Source organism: Vulpes vulpes, chromosome 9, assembly GCF_048418805.1.
Source record: "Vulpes vulpes isolate BD-2025 chromosome 9, VulVul3, whole genome shotgun sequence".
NCBI lineage: Eukaryota > Metazoa > Chordata > Mammalia > Carnivora > Canidae > Vulpes > Vulpes vulpes.
The window spans coordinates 91,059,495-91,076,207 of NC_132788.1; the positions used below are offsets into that span (position 1 = coordinate 91,059,495).

At 53.0% G+C, this 16,713-nt stretch overlaps 1 protein-coding gene across 3 annotated transcripts; it reads right to left on the reverse strand.

The window, feature by feature from the left end:
* Positions 1 to 4,651: 4,651 nt before the first annotated feature.
* GRM2 (glutamate metabotropic receptor 2) lies at positions 4,652 to 15,816 on the reverse strand. Of its 3 annotated transcripts, XM_025987048.2 has the most exons (6): positions 15,654 to 15,816; positions 13,365 to 13,950; positions 10,141 to 10,978; positions 7,422 to 8,497; positions 5,430 to 5,610; positions 4,652 to 5,210 (listed from the first exon to the last, which is right to left on the reverse strand). In XM_025987048.2, the coding sequence occupies exons 2-6, from the start codon at positions 13,812 to 13,814 to the stop codon at positions 5,137 to 5,139; spliced, it is 2,619 nt and encodes an 872-aa protein (XP_025842833.1). In that variant the 5' UTR covers positions 13,815 to 13,950; positions 15,654 to 15,816; the 3' UTR covers positions 4,652 to 5,136. The 3 variants fall into 3 exon arrangements, with proteins under 3 accessions (XP_025842833.1, XP_025842824.1, XP_072576986.1); XM_025987039.2 differs by having other exon boundaries at positions 13,365 to 15,810; XM_072720885.1 differs by lacking the exons at positions 4,652 to 5,210; positions 5,430 to 5,610 and adding an exon at positions 6,145 to 6,301.
* Between the last annotated feature and the right edge of the window lie 897 nt (positions 15,817 to 16,713).

The following is a 16,713-nucleotide window of genomic DNA, read 5'->3' on the forward strand; positions in this document are numbered from 1 at the left end:
GAGAGAGGCAGACACAGGCAGAGGGAGAAGTAGGCTCCATGCAGGGAGCCTGACATGGGACTTGATCTCCGGTCTCCAGGATCACGCCCTGGGCCGTAGGCAGGTGCTCAACCACTGAGCTACCCAGGGATCCCTTAAAAATTTTTTAAAAAGAGCGTGGACCCCAATATACTAAAACTAGCCCATTTTTATTCAAATAAAAAAGTCAAAGGGAAAATACCCCCATCACTAATCTGGGGTGATAGTTAAAAGGAGTGCTCATTTTGTGAAAAATTCATTAAGATTTAGCTCTGTGAATTATATGCATTTTTCAATAACTTTTGTTTCATATCTGTATAATGAGTATATTAATAGAATGTACTTAACATTGGATTAACTAAACAATATAACTACAATATATACAACAACATATAGCTCTACAGTATGAGTGTCCAGAACACAGTAAATGCTCAATAAATGTTGTATATTATTTTAACTAAAAGGATAAGAATACATCCCCAAATTTTACATTTAAAAATTCTGAAAGGGAAAAAAAATTCTGAAAGGGATGGGAGGAAAAAAATGGGAGTCTATGTGAAAAATAATGGCCAGAGATTGATAATTCTAAAAGGTAGCTACTGTGTTCATGGAGGCATTCTACTTTTTTGCACGTAAATAAAATTTTTATAACAAAAAGGGGAAGTAATCATTAGAGACGAGGGGATCTTTTTACTAAGAAGAGTTACATTAAAATTTGGTAAAAATAAGCTAATAAGACAAAATCTTCATAATAACATTCATGGAGCGTGGTGGGGGGAAGGGCTTTGTCAAATATAAAAGAACTCAGAATATGGGGTGCACGAGTCTTCCATGAAAAAGAAAAATAAAATAATAAAATTCCAACAGTTAAAAGTAAGTCAAAAGTTGGAACTCAGGCTGAAGTAAGGACAGGCAGTGACCCGTGGATACATTGGATGAAGACTGAATGCAGAATGACTAAGCAAACTCCTTTTACCAAGCAGAATTTGGACATGATCAAACTGGACAGTGTAAAACTACTAGCTAATGCTGATGTTGTCACTTCAACACCGCATCAGTCCGTCCATACAGTCTAGAGTGAAAATGTGGCCCTTAAAATCATCACGGTGCTGGAGGGTCAATGGAGTGAGTTTCAGATGTTGTAACCAAGAGGCTGCCCCAGCACCCAGTTTATTCTGCCTGGAGAAGGGATGCAGTCCAGGGAGCTCAGCCTCCCGGGACCCTCAGACTCCCAGACACTGCCTCTCCTTCCACCACACCTGAGCAATGGGAACTGATGTGGGGGCAGAGATGTGAGGGCCAGGCATGCTGTGACTGAACCACAAATGCCACATTAGCAACCTGGCCCCTGTGGACACCTGGCTCAATGCCACAGTGAGACATGGCAGTTTAGACCACATTCCCCCCTGGACAGGCGCAGGGAGCATCTGGAAGGGCCTGCCCTCCTTTCCTTCCTGGGGCAGGGTCAACCAACCGACCGCGGGCTGGAACTCCCAGATTCCCTGAGACGAAGAGAATGTTTACCTCTAAATGTCACTCTCTCTCTTCAACTTCCAGGCATCTTTCAGGGGGAAAATATCTTGTGTGGTGAAGAAATGTCTGTGAGGTTCAAGAATTCCTTCAGTGTTACTTCAGATGTGTTTTCTTCAATTAGAATCAAGTAAAATTAAATCTTCACTTAAAAAAATAGACATATGGCATGATCCCATTTTTATGAAAGTATTTCTATCCCTCCTCCTATCTGTAAAAATGCATGGAAATATGTCTAGGATGCTGTACCAGAAATGTTAATGATGGTTATATTTGAATGATGCAACTGGAGCTAATACTTTTTTTTTTTTTTTTTTACTTTTCTGCAATGCTTAAACTGTCTATAAGGAGCATATATTTTTCCAACAAAAGAATAAAATGCTTTTTTCTTAAACAAACAAAACAACCAACCTCACCTCTTGGCAAGAGCCCTCGGGGTTCAAAGCCCCCATTTTACTTTCTTCCCTCTCTGGCTGCCCCCACTCATGTTCTCCTCCATTTCTCCCCCTCCCTTTGCCACTTACCCAGTCTTCCAGCCCCCTTTGCCCCCCACCTTTTCTCTTCCCCTGCTTTCCCCAGATCTAGCCCATCTTCTCCAGGACTGGGAACACCCCATCTTTAGTGCCTAGTGGCCTGCTGGCCCTTGGGAGCAGGGGTGCTGAGCTCCTTTCCTTTTCTGCAGGAGGTTGGGGTGGGACCTTTACAGGAGGCTTTGAGACCCTTAGGGACCTCTCCGTGTCCCTCTTCCTCTCATGACCCCCAACACCAGGGAAGGCGGCGAGAGCAGCCTGGGTGAAGTGGGAGGAGTAGAGAGAGAACTCTGACAGGAACATAGCTCCCCACAAGACCCAGGGATGTAGAAGAGCTTTCATCTTTTCCCAGGCTCCATGTCATCTCCTCAGCTCTACTTTTTTGTCCCCAACACTCAACAGATTTCAATATCCCATCTCAAGGGTCTCCTCTGGAAAGGGTTCACTCTCCCCTACCCTGTGCCTGGGGGAACAGAGAACAGAGTGGCTTCACCCAAGCCACCCAGACTCCTGGTTGAGAGAGAGAGCCAGGTCCCACCCAGACAGGCTGCTATAGCTTTCCCAGGACCAGCACAAGGGATAGGTGAAAGGGTGGCAGAGGGCAGGGAGGGGCTGTGAGCAAAGCCAGGAGAGACAACAGTGCCCCACAGTAAACTCAGCTGTCGAAGCAAAGCAGACTGCTGGTTACGCTCTAGGACAGTCAATTCACCACAATGGGTGGCTCCCTCTGGGTGGAGAGAACCCCAAAGGTTTGGCATATCTGCTGTCAGTCCCCCAAAAGGGCCAGACTCTTCTTGGAGGACTCTAAATACCACATAAGCAAGGCCAACCCAGCAGGGACCCCTGAGCCCACACCCAGTTCCAGGCAGAGATGTCAGGACTTTGTAGGATGTGGATGTGCTACTGAGGAGGAGAGCAGAGACATAAACCCAGGTGGTCAGGACTGGGAGGAGCACTAGGGGTGGGGCAGCTGGAAGGGCCTGGCCTGAGCAACATGTGGTAAGGACTGAGAGTTGAGGAATGAAAGCCTGGAGGTTCTCAGCCCACAGCACTGTAGACGTGGGCTGGGCAAGACAGGAGTGGTGGTGGAAGGAAAGGAATGCCCTCAGAGGACTGGCCCTTAGAAACTTTTTACCCACCTCTTGGTGGGTAAAAAAATCACCCACCCCAGGTGATGGGTGACAGAGATAGAAGGAGAGTCTTCACTGAATATCCCTTGTACCTCTTTAGCCATGAACCATGTTAATTACTACCTTAAAAAATTATAATTATTACATTTTAAGGCAAAGAGCTGACACCATGGAAGGAGGGTTAGTTTCCCGGTGCAAAAGCATCAGAGCTCACTTTGGCCTGTCCAGGGGCTGGGAATATGGGCAAATGTTTCCTGGGTCCGGTTTGGCAGGAAGACCCAGAAAAGGCCACACTGGAAGCAGAGACCAGCACCACAGGTACCATGGGACACTGCCCCGGTGCTTAGCCACTGAGGGCTACATGCAGGCCCGGGGCATTCAAGACCAGAAATCTGGAAAAGAGACACTCCAGTAGGCTCACCAAAATTAGCAAATGAAAATACAGGATGCCACACCCCTACACTTCAGGTATCTGCTGGAGAGGAAAAGCCGTTCCTATAACTTTTTTTCAGTTTTCTGTTTATGTTTTTAAAATTGTTAACCCAAATTTCTACAACCTTGCTGGCCTGTAAATGCAAATGAGTTAACTTCAAAATAGCCAATGTCCTTGGCCTGCCAATCTCCTGATCCAGGACCTTGTCCCTCTGTGATACTCCCACCAGAAGTTGCCAGGTTCTGCTCCCCTTTGGGCTGTGTGCCCACTGCCACCTCTGCCACAGGAGGGCAGTGGTTGGTTGAGCACTGTGGCTGAGGCTGTGTCACTGCACCCTCTCCTGGTGAGCCCCAGAGGGCAAGTGGGGGGCACCCAAGGGTTCTTGGCTCCGCCCCCCTGCCCCTGGGTGAGAGCTCCTCCAAGACTGGAGAAAGGTCCCTTCTCCCACCTCTCACAAAGTCCAACAGCAGATGGCCTCTCCAGCTGCCCAGCCTCTGTTCTTCCTGCTTCATCGCCTCCCTCCTCATGAGCTCTTTCTGGCTTTGTACAAGCTGCATGAACAGGCAATGTCCAGCTCTGTGTCTGCTCTTGGCTCCCTCCACACCAACACTCAGCCTGGCTCTGTGCTAACCAGTAGCTCCTCCAAGGGGCAGGTTGGCCAGCTGTGGAAAAGCCCACAGCTACCTGTCACAGTCAGTGGCCCTTCCTGCCCCACTGCCCACACCATCCACATCTTCCCCTGGACTGTCACATGAGCCTGTGTCCATTGAAGCCTCCTGCCCTCATCCCACTAGTTCCTTGGCTGCTCTGCAGTGGCTCCTTCTCAGAGAGGATGGCTTTTTCATTTTCTGTCTCTCCATAAAGCAGGGCTGGGTCTGTCTTGCTGGCCACCAGGTCCTAGCATCTGGCACAGAGCAGGCACAGAGCAGAGTCAACAAATACTATTGAAAGGAAGATTAGGAGGCTCTGGAGGGCATTAGGAGTTTCCCTGGGTCAAAGGCAATGAGTGATTTTTTTTTTAAATAAAGACACTTTATTTACAGATAATACAAAATAAACCACAGGACAAACTACTATGCAGGGAAGGGATGGCCCCCACAAAACCCCCCTCCCCATCCCAGAAGAACTTACGTAAAAAATTAAAAAGGCCCTAGAAGGAAGGAGAGGTGGGGCTGGAAGCACCTTTGCTGATTGGGGATTGGGGCCCACAGTCCTCAGCCATCCTGTTCCAGGGCAGAGTAGACCCTGGCTTGCTTCCTTCGGAGTCCTGGGCCTAGCAAGGAGGGGAGACGCTGCAAGGACAGTTGGTGGCTGTTGCAGAGGCTGCTGGGCCAAGGACCCTGACTTCTGACTCTGAATGGTTGGAGTAAGTGGGTTTTGGGGATGGGCATGGGGGTGGCATTATTGCAGTGCTCCAGCTGACTTCTTCCTGGCCTGTATGCGGGTCTGCACCAGGTTTCAGGGAACAGCTGTGTCGGGGAGGAAAGCAGGGTCCTCAAAGTGACGATGTTGTTGAATCTACCACCTCACGGCCGTTGCAAACGGTGGGGACAAACTGGGAGCCAGATCCTAGGAAAGGAAGCCAGAGATTGGGGCCAACTCTGAGGTCCTTCACAGAGAGGGGGCAGCAGAGGAGGCAGGCTCCTTCCCCCTTCATTCCTCCCTCTCCTGTCCAGCCTCATCTGAGGGGCCCTCCACCTCCAGTCAAGGAATCCCAGCAACCCAAGGAGTGTCCCCCATGCTGAGGAGCTGAGGCAGAGAGAAGCCTGCTTAGGATGAGTTGCTGACCTTGGCCGAGGCTGGAGCTGGCCCTGGTGGCGGCGCTGCTGAAGCGGCTGGTGGGCGCACGGTGGCTGACCACATTCTTCTGTGGCTGGAAAAGGATGATGTGCAACTTGGGTGCAAAGAGACAGCCGAGCACCACAGAGCCACTGAGGCTGACTGATACGCACATGGTGGTGGTCTGTACCTGGGATGGGTGAAGTCAAGGATGAGTCTGGCCCCAGCATCCCTGCCCAGGCTATGGGGGTAGGGAGTAGGAAAGATGGTAAGCATCCAACACCGGGCCTTGGTCCATTTGCTAAGCCCCAAAGGATTTCTAGGAAGGTGGGCACAGTCCCAGCATCAGCCTGTGGACCACCTTCCCAGGGAGATCAAAATTCCAGCTGAGGGCGTGAACATGCAGGGGTGCAGGGGTGTATGTGTGCATTGGAGTACACGTGCTGGTGTGTGTATGAGTGTGTATCTGCATGCATATGTGTGCAGGTATGTGTGTGTGCATGAGTGTGTGCCTATGTGCACATGTGCATGTGTGAGTACTGTGTGTGTCCAGGTTAGTCCTTAATCACCTATAATTGGCATGCAAATGCAAATCATATGCAAATGCAGGCTGAGTCAGAGCAGATTCCCTCCCCAGCCCTGGCCTCCACCAACCAGGCAGGTGGCCCAGCAGGTGCAACAGCAGCCAAGCCCAGCCGCCCTGGCCCCCAGCACTGCCCACCATACCTCTGTCCTGGGGGAAAGGGCCTTTCCAGGGGCTCTTGTCTCGATTTTCCTGCTCCTTTAATTGTTAAGATTGTCAGTTCAGACCCTGCTCTACACTCCCAAGCTGAGTGACCTTAGGCAAGGGATTGAACCTCCCTGAGTCTCCGTTTCTTCGTCTGTAAAATGGGGAGAGCCACGGAGTTTACTCCAGAGTCGTGAGGACTCACCAAGATGATCCTTTTATTGTTCAGAGCTCAGCTCATTGTTACCTCCTCAAAGAAGCCTTCCCTGACCACCCCATCAGAAGCAGCCATTGCCCCTTGAAGCTAAGGAGACCTACTGAGACACTCAGTGCCAGCTGGAACTTTGCTTGGAAGCCACCAACTGGGGTGCCATTTCCACCTGCTTTATCCTTCCTCAACCCTGTATCTCAGATCTCAAGCTGCTCTGTGCTTCACCTTCTCTGCCTTCCCTGCTTTCTTCTCTCAACCCCAGAGCTGCACAGCTCCAGGGGGCGCCATGCCACACTGCACAGTTCTGAGAGGCATCAGAATTGTGCCCTTTGGGGCCATATGGCCTGATAGCCTTGCCATTCCCATTCCTGCTTTCCACTCTCACCTCCGCCTACCTTCCACCATCTGTGCCTCCTCTCCTTGAGGGAGGTCAGTGCACACCTTCTGCTCCAGTCAGCTTCTGTATTGACTACCCTCCCCTATCTTCTCCACCCAACTTATCCAAATCTGCCTGTCTTGCAGAGTGCAGTTCAAGGGCCCCTCTTCCAAGAAGCCCTCCATGATTCCCTCTAAACACACAGACACACACCATACCACACCACACCACACCTCCCTATTCTGTGCTCTTTCTAGGACCTTTGGTCAACCTAACCAAATCAGCAACATTTCCTGACTCAATTCTTTAGTTGACCCCCTGATCACCCACCCACTAAACCAGGTGTCCCCTTCTGCAGCTAACCCCTCAGTGGAGCAGGGCAGTTCATTTGGACATATTTCAGCACATGCATCTCCTCAAGCTTAGAGCATGACATCCAAGTCCTGAAATCTCAGCTGTAACTCCTCCACCTCCTTGGCCATTGCCTTAGGCCCCACTCAACCCTCCTGCACCCCCCCCCCCACTGGGGTCCAGTCCCACCTGGGTCACCACAAGCTGTGTGCCCATGGGTGAGCATTCAGCCTATTGGAACCTCTGAGTTATCAGAAGAGTAAACAAGATACTGGGAAACAGAAGGTCCAGTGTCCACTCCCACCCCCAGCTGCCACTCTGCAGCAGGTAGCTCACCCGGTAGTCACTGGAGGTGACATAGAAGATGGGCAGGAAGGCCAGCCAGATGATGCAAGTGGTGTACATGGTAAAGCCTATGAATTTGGCCTCATTGAAGTTCTCAGGGCACTTGCGGGTCTTGAAGGCATAGAGTGTGCAGAGTGCGATGAGGAGCACGTTGTAGGCCAGTGAACCCAGCATGCTTGCATCTCGATGGTTGCAGCGCAATGTTACCACCTCCCGCCGCTCTGGGGCTGTCTCCTTGCCTGTGCCTGGTGCTTCCACCACCAGCCAGGCAGCTACAATGAGCAGCTGGCCCGAGATAAGTGCCAGGCAGATGGCCACCTGCGAGGCAGGACTGATGAAGCGTGGTCGCTGGGCTCCCTCCCGGGCCCCACCAAAGATGCGTGCAATGCGGTTGGTCTTGGTGAGCAGAGCTGAGTAGCAGACAGAGAAGGCGGTGCCCAGACCAAGGCGCCGTAAGGTACACACCACCGTGGATGGCTTGGCAATGAAGATGAAGGTCATGCAGTAGCAGAGGAAGACACCGCCCAACAGGATGTAGCAGAGCTCCCGTCCAGAAGCCTTGACCACTGGTGTGGCATTGTGCCGCACAAAGACACCCAGCACAAAGAGGGTCGCCAGGGCACCTAGACAGGCGATGGTGACAGGTCCCACAGCCCAGGCATCACCCCAGCGGATGTACTCCTGGGGCAGCTCAAAGCAGCCGGTCAGGCTGGCATTGGGCCAGTAACCCAGGCCACAGTCAGCACAAGTGAATTCGTCCAGCCGGTACTCGTAGGGCTGGCAGGGGATGCAGAGCCAGCAGCAGACCTCCCCTGGCTGCACGCTCTTCACTTCATTCTGGAGACAGGGCTCACTGCAGCGAGAGGCAGGCAGGGGGCCGGCCGAGGGCGAGGCCCATGGGATGAGGCTGGTATCCAGGGTTAGGCCTTCTGCCCAGTAGCCTACCTTCTGGTAGCGATAGCGCCCACTCCCTGCCCGCAAATAGGTGAAGATGTTGTAGCGACCAATGCCATCACCAAAGCGGTCAAAGCGGACCTCACTGTGCGTGTCAGCCGGGCGGAAGGGGGCTGGAGTTGGGGAGGGAAGAGAAGGTTGGATTGGTGGGTAATCTTGATGTGACCTCAACCCTCACCCTACATGGAACCCAAACCACAGAGCTGAGGCCACTCCTTGCTCTTCCAAGCCTCACCCCAACACTAAAGTTAGCCTTCCTCCCCGCCATTTTTCTAAATGAGAGGCTACAACAAATCTCAACTCTAAACTCCAAATAGAACCTGAACCTCAAAGCCTAGGCACCTCCACAAACCTACTGCCCTCACCAATCCCCAACCATGACTCCCCAAAACCTAGCCTTATACCTACTCTCCCATATCTTCCAACCTAGATCCCAACCTTATCATAAGACACACCACAGCCCTCTCCCCAGACTTAACATGGACTTCCTCCCAGCTAAATTCAGCCTCGTGTCCAGTCCTGGTCCCACTTAATCCACTTAATGACAATCCAGACCCTCCAGTCCTAATACTAACCCCAATGCTAGCCAAACCCCAACCTCAGTGGTCATCTACAACCACTGATGGTCACCAGGATGTACTCATCAGGCAGCTCACAAGACACTTCAACTCCTCATCTCCCCTGGCCTGGGAACCTCACATCTCCCAGCCAGGCTCAGGAGGAAGCAGGATCCCTGTCATCCCAGGTGCCACTGAGAAGTTGGAGTTCATGCTAGCATATGATGTGCTTAAGGCCCCACCATGAATGGTGCAGCCTGGAGTCCCTTGAAGGTCCCCCACAGCCTGAGGCATTCATTGTTCTTAAAACCAGGAAGTTGATTAAAATAAACTGACTGACTCAGTCAGTTAAGTGTCTGACTCTTGATTTGGGCTCAGGTCATGATCTCAGGTGGTGAGACCCAGTCCCACATCAGGCTCTGAGCTCAGCGGGAAGTCTGCTTCTCTCCCTCTCCCTTTTCCCCCTGCTCCCACTCATGCGAGTTTGCTCTCTCTAAAATAAATAAATCTTTTTTAAAAAGGCCTATGGGGCACCTAGATAGCTCAGTCAGTTGAGCGTCTGCCTTCAGCTCAGGGCTTAGGTTGTGGTCCCAGGGTCCTGGAATCAGACCCTCCTGTCTGGCTCCCTGCTCGGGAGGGAGTTTTCTTCTCCCTTTGCCCTTCCCCCCACTTGTGCTCTCTCTCTCTCTCTCTCTCTCTCTCTCAAATAAACAAAATCTTAAAAATAAATAAATAAATACCTATAAAAATAGATTTTGGTATGAAGAGACTGGCTACCTTGAATGAAAAAAATCAAGTCTAGGAATCAATTTTCTCAGAAAACGGAGTATTTCTTAATGTTCACTTTTAACCCATCCTTACTCTGACTCTCACTAATGTTTTCCTGCCTGAGAATGGGCTTGAGAACCGCCAGTTCCCACTCCCTGCAGGATAAAGAGTCAGGAGGGAGAGAATACAAGGCCCAAGCAGGAAACTAGAGACCCTCCAAGTACAGTACCATGCCAGAAAGTGGAACCTCAGTCCTGGCTCCAGTTGGAGAGCCCTGTCTAGCCATCCTTGTCCTGGCTCTGCCAGCCCCCTGGGTGACTCCCTTGCTTGCTGTAGGCCATGTTCCCTTAGCCAGGTAATGGAACCTGAGGACCCACTCCCTCCTGTCCTCCCAAGGCCAACAGCTGGTGGCTACTGGCTAGCCTCATTACCATCAAATTTGACATTGAGTACGAAGTCCTTGTAGAGCCGGCGTCCGTTGACAGGCCGCATTGCATCACAGAGTTGGGTGGTGTTGGGGCAGAGGGTTCGGTGCATGTTGTGCAGCGCATGGGCCATGGCATACACTGCATTAACGACAAACATGATCTTGGACTCTTGCTCAAAAGGCACGGCCCGTAGTGAGTGGGCTGCGCAATCTCGCCGCCGGAAGCTACAGTGGAACCTCTGCTCCCAGAACTCACGGAACCAGGGGTTCCGGCTGTTGTTCCAGGGGTCCAGGCTCCGGAAGTAGGAGGCAAAGTCACTGATGGGATAGGAGGCCAGCTCAATAGTGATGGCACCCTCAGCAGCCCTCTCACTGCCTGCCACCACACTCTCCAGGGCCCCCCAGCCATCGCTGGCCACCCAGGTGAAGCTGGCATTGAGGCGCTGGGTAGCCGCGAGGAGCTCGCGGGCATCCTCAGAACGGGTGAACAGGACAGCCACACGGGCACTGGGCTTCTGCAGCAGGGCTCTCACCACACCCTCAAAAGCTGCGCGGCTCATGGCACGGCCCACTTTCTCCGAGGTGGCCACACAGATGTTGCGGGCACGGGCCTCTAGCTCAAAGGCTTCGATGCCTGTCTCACCATAGTCACCCTCGGATGCCACAGTGGACACATAGGTCCAGTTGAAGAAACGGAGAATCTCAGCCATGGCTTTGGCTTGGAAGAAGTCGGGGGGCACTGTGCGGGCAAAGTAGTCATAGCGGGACTTGTCACTCAGCTTGGCGCTGGTGGAGGCATAGCTAATCTGTGGGATCTGAAATAGCCGCAGGAGGTTGGCCACCTGGGGGAGGGGTAGAGCAGGCAAAGATCAGAGATCAGGTCAAACTCAAAAGACAGATGTGTTCTTCACAGCTACTCAACCATGGGATCAAATGTCTGTGTGGTCAGCCTTGAGGTCTCCCTCACCCCAAAGACCTATATCCTGTCTTGATGTGTCTTCCCTCTAAGGGCACCGAGTTTTCCTTCCCAAAGGCTGGGAGAGAGAAGACCTAGGGCTGAGGCACCAGGCTCCTGAACCACACTAGAACCCTGCTTTCATCTCCCTTCAGATGCATAGCAGTAGCAAAAGTAGGGAGGCAAGGGAAGGCCCAAATCCTGAAAGGGGAAGAGGTTGGCACTTGGCTGCACAGGGCAGCAGGGGGCACTAGCTGGCATCTGGGCTGCTCAGGGTTCTTAGGCTTTCTATGTATTTGGAGCAGGTATCCCTTTGCCAGAGTCTATCCCGATGGAATGATAGAGAAAGAAGGAAAAAGCTTCCCCAGGAAAGAAGACCAGATCTGAAAGGCCTATGGCCTTGAGAACCCAAGAATTGGTCTCTACTGGATGGCTGAGCTTGAAATAAATAAGGCTTCCTGCTTACCACTGACTGCCTGGGATCAGCCCCCAAGAGTGGGGTCCAGACAAGGACCTGGTGAGATGGGTAGGTGAGAGCAGGACAAAATCCAGTTCCCACAGGAGGGAGTTTAGGTTTGTCTTTGCACACAGGCTCTTACTGTGAATCTCAATGCCTCTCTTGTACTTTCTGCCTGTGTCCCTGGGCAAGTTAGCAAAACTCTCTGAGCCTCAGTTTCTCATTTCTGCCTGACAAGGCTGCTGAGCAGATAAAAATGAGAATGTATGTGAGGCCACAGTGACTGGCATATGGAAGACGAGAGGGATTTGGGCAGGAACGGGGAAGAATGATTAACAGGCAGGTGCAACCTAAGGATGAAGGGCTGGGTCTTGTTTTGACTCAGACAAGGAAAAAGTAGACCGATGTTAAAGTGTGGGTCCTACTACCTACTATAGGAGGCAGCAGCTTGGGGTGGGAGGAAGGTGACTGGGTCCTGGAGATGAATGCATGGAGCCCTGAAGAGAATTATGGAGAGGGTGGGTGCTAGGAAAGCACCTCAGAGGCCCCTGAAGACATCAGCCAGTGGGAGGTGGCACATGTAGGTGGCTGCTACCGGCCACCTCCAGTAGGTGGGACTAGCAGAACCGGTAATTCACTCCCTGCAGTAGGGGGATGAGCAGGCCTTCCTGATCCTAGGCCAGAAGCTGCCTCCATAGTGCAGACTCCTGCTTCATTTCTCCTGAATAAGCATTCCACGTCAGGGGTCCTGGCCTGCCTCTAATTCCAGTGCTCTCAGCCAGACTCCTAAAAGAAGCTTAAGCACCAGCCAATGCCCTCCTTGCAAATCCCGACCCTGATCCCAGTTCTGACCTCATCTGGCAGCCTGTTCTGGGGACCAGGCAGGCAAGGGTCCAGGTAAGAGGTGGGACCCAGTCTGGGAGGGGGAAGATCCCACTTGGGCTAAAGCAGCGAGGTGTGCTCAGGGATATCAGCTGGGCCAGTACAATCTGCTTACCTCTTGTGAGAAAGCAGGAGGATGGAGGACTTTGTTTCCACCCCTTCAAATCCTGTCTGTACCCCTTGAAGACCCTAGGGGACTCTCCCCCTGCTAGACACATTCTGCTTTTCTTTCTCCACGGTCTTCCACCCCTGTTTCTCTTCTCTGGGGTTCTCCTGGCTTCTGTCTTCCACCCCTTTCAAGCCCATGGAGAGATAATCTGACAGAGCTGGAGGCCCTTAGCTGAGGGCCCTGGGGGATTGTTTTCACGTGCCCTGCACCTGCCTCTCTTCAAGCCTCAGTTTCTCCATCTATAAAATGTATAAAATGGGGTATTAGTAAGAGCAGCTAATATTGATTATGCCTCTGATACATGTTTTGCATGTATTATCTCATTAGATTTCCACCACAACCCTAAGAGTGGCAAATGTTAGGATTGTCCTATTGTTCTATAAGGAGGAAACAGAGGCATAGAAGGGAGAAATAGTGCCCAGAGTCACATAGTACGTGGGAGAGCCAGGGTTCAAACCTGGAGTTCTGACTCAAAAGGCCTGGCTACTAAGCTTCTCATGGCTGTTTAACCTCAGGGGTGTGTGTGTGTGTGTGTGTGTGTGTGTTTGTGTGATGGAAGCGGGATGTTTTCCTTACACAATCTCTAAAAATCAACCCCCACTATATGACAGAGGCATTTTCCTAGTATCACACAAAAAGCTACTTATAGGAAGCTCCTAGCCCCTTTTCCAATGTGTGGCATCACAGAGCCCCTGTTCAGAGGGAATTCTGGGCTCCCACCTCCAGACTCCCTACCCAGCCCCCAATTGGATAGCCCCCACATACCTGGATGGAGACATCGCTGTAGGAGCCGCCAATGACACCAGTGATGGCAGTGGGAGCATCACTGTGGGTGGCATACGAGCCATCGGGGCAGATGTGGCGTGAGCCATCGGCACCACGGCTAAGCGAGGCACGCACGAAGTCGAGTGCCTGCTCCAGGGCATGTGTGTCCTTGGAGCAGCTGTCGAGAATATGCGCGCCCAGGCGCACGCCTGGCAGCAGGTGTGGGTCACGGTTGATGCGGTCCAGTGCAAAAAGCATGGCCTCCAGGCGCTGGATGCCACGATGCTCATTGACAGGCCCACACTCCTCTGCTGGGCCACCCTTCTGGTGTACTGGAAACAGCCCACCCAGGACCAGGTCCCCCTCCAGGGTCAGCACCTTCTTGGCAGGGCCCTCAGCCACAGCGCCCCATAGCAGCAGCAGTGCCAGGAGCCCAAGCAGTGATCCCATAGTCCCAAAGGGGATGGATGGGTCCAGCAGACCTGGGCCTCCGGGGGATGAGGATAGAAGCAGCAAAGGCAAAGAAAGGAGGAAGCAGAGACCAGGAAAGGACAGGCAGGAAGAGAATTTAGAAGGGACCCAGCTCCTGCAGAGAAAGAGACAGACAGACAAACAGGGAGAAGTGGAACCCAAGAGTGGCCAACCCTTCTAACTCTGCCTTCCCCAATTCCCTTCCCTAGGGACTTTTCTAGGGAGTCAGGGAGAGACAGTATCACAAACTAGGCTGAAAACTCCCGGGACACCCTTTGGCCTGTTTCTCAACCTTGCCCTGATCTGGGTCTGTAGATAGGCTCCATGCCCATTCCATACTCAGCAGAGAAAGAGGGAGGCAGAGAGTAGAGGCCCAGACAAGTCAGAAGACCTGAGCCAACACTAATCCTGTTGTGAATCAAAGAGTGTCCAAGACCTTGTACAAAGCTTCTAGGACCCCAAAGTCAATACTGCAGCAGTGGCCAGGTTAGAGTATAAACTTGGGGCTCTAGTCCCTATGCTGAGACTTGTGTTTCCAGAGATGGGCCATTGTGGCTGAAACCCACCAGAAAAGAGGGAAGGAAAAAGGTCTCCAAAGGGTAGTTTCCAACTCCTACAGAGACTGGAGCCCAGGTGAGCACCCAAGGGTCCTAGCCCCTAGTTCTTAAAAATCCATCCCCAGAGCCCCCTGACTGAGGAGGTAATATAATCTCTAGGCCCTGGGAGTTTGACAGCAAGGTGGAGAGGCTGGCCCCAGGGAGGATCACTGAAGTGGCCTTAAGTGGTCTTAAGTCAGCAGGGAAAGTAGATGTGAACATATGTGTGTCCAGAGTCAGGGGCAATTCATCTGGTCAGAATCTCAAAACAGTGCTCAAGATGAGACTTTTGGACACCTTAGCTCTGCATTAGAATGCTGTTCGAGACTTTATGCCTCTGTTTTTTCTTCAGCTCAGATCCAAGTAGAGACAGTCATCATCTCTAATCTCCCTATCCTCATCCTCTCCCCATCCTGTCCACCTTGGCCCTGGCCCTCAGAGACCCTTCCTTCCCTCTTCCACTCTGCAGTTCATTGTTTGTACCCCAGCTACCCTCCTGGATGCCCACCCCACACAGGCTCTCACAATCACGCAGGCTTGGGAAGGCTAGGAGAGGGAAACTGAGGCTGAAGAAGGCCAGCCACTAGTTCAAGGACCCCAGGTCCTGACCACAGAAACTGGGATTCTTCACTTTGTCCCTCAGCTCCCCAGGGTTAATCTCTCCCTGGTGCCAGGGCAGGGAGACTGGGATCCTGTGGGTACCCAGAAAGAAGCAGTTCAACCAGGCAACCAGGAGAGAGAGGCAAGCATGAAGACCAGGACAGATAGGGAAGGGACCCAGATGGGGGCTGAGGCCCAAACTAGTCAAAACCACAAGCCTCTCGCAGGGGCAGCCAGGACCAAAATCCAGACAGGGACAATACCCTGGAGGGAGACAGAACCCCAGAGGTAGACAGCCAGGGGGCCTGTGCCACGAAATCCGGGCAGGGAGTGATTGAGCCCGAGAGGCTGACACAAAGACAGAGGCACAGACAGACAGACCAGAGGATGGAAGGAGAGGAGGAACGAAGGAGCGTGATGCAGGGCGTGCGTTCTCTGGGGAAGAAAGGCGGGATGCCTGGGGCTGTCTTCCCGCTTCCTGGAGCTCCTGGCAAGCACTGTCTGGGCGCCCTGGCCCGTCCCGGCCCGGGCGCCCCAGAACTCGAGGGCCCACGGGTCTCCGGGACATGGGGTCAGGATCGATAAGGTTGGCGGTGGCCGCGGCACCACGGGCTTACCCTACCTGGCGCGCCCGACTCCGGCGCGGAGAGAAACGGAGAGGAGCCGGGGGGCGCAGGGTTCCAGCTCTCGCTCACTGGCTTGCTCCCTCGCTCAGCAGCTCTGCGCTCTCCGCCCGCCAGCTCGCCCGGCCGCTTTCAATCGCGGCCCGCCCCGCCCCTGGCCCCGGCCCGCCCCCAGCCCCTCCTCCGTTCCTCCCCACTCCGGATCTCCCGCTCCCAACCCGGCCTCCGCCTCCCTCCAGACTCCAGCACAGCATCTTGCCCTGCGCCTCCGGCTTCTGTTCTTCGCGGGGCTTCTGTCCCGGAGCTGTCCACCGCGTGGTGCTGAATCCTCGGGCGCTCCTGCTCTGCGCAGGAGCAGGTGTCTATCAGGCCCCCTCCACCCCGTGGTCACACTGCAGCCCACAGAGCAGCGGGTATGGGACACAGGGACGGGAAGGTCACTGAGTCCAAAGAGGTATACACAGTGTTATGGGTCCCATCTTTGAGAGCGGAGGGGCTAGCCTTAGGGTTGCAAAGTGCCATTGGGAGCTATGTAGAAGGACACCTGGGAGATAAGTAGAGAGCTTAGCCTGCTGCAACAAGTCTGTCCCTGTCCTCACATCCATTCTCTCCAACCACAGACTGCAGCTCAGTCCACAAGCCAGACTTGGGGTAGGGGCATATGCCTTTGGCCCGATGTGAGAGCTGGGGCTTGCTTGGGTCACTAGGAGGAAGACATGGGGGAGGGGTCAGAGGAGGATGGGGTTTCCTCTTCCTGCAGATGACCTTTAAAGCTGCTACCCACCACCCCCATACCTAGCCCTGACCTCCTGCCCCACCAACCTCCACTAATCCCCACCCTCATGTACAAAGGGTATTTATGGCAAAAAGATATCAACCTGGGGTGCGTGGGGGGTGCTGCAGGGCCAGGGACTAGGGTCAACCCTAAGGAACATGCTGGGGCTGGCAGGGGCATCTTGGGGAGGAAGGGAATAGGGAAGAGGTTCCTGAAACTTGCTGCTGCGTAGGAGGGAATGGGAGCTGGAGCCCAATCAGAGGGAGGACAGCTCTGAGAAGATG

What these genes read in the sequence shown, in the direction of transcription:
- GRM2 (XM_025987048.2), bottom strand. Translation starts at nt 13,814, where the DNA reads ATGGGATCACTGCTTGGGCTCCTGGCACTGCTGCTGCTATGGGGCGCT. An exon ending in ACAGCGATGTCTCCATCCAG is followed by an intron (nt 10,979 to 13,364) that starts GTATGTGGGGGC and finishes CCCCTCCCCCAG; the next exon opens with GTGGCCAACCTCCTGCGGCT. An exon ending in CAGCTCCAGCCTCGGCCAAG is followed by an intron (nt 5,211 to 5,429) that starts GTCAGCAACTCA and finishes TTCCTTTCCTAG; the next exon opens with GATCTGGCTCCCAGTTTGTC.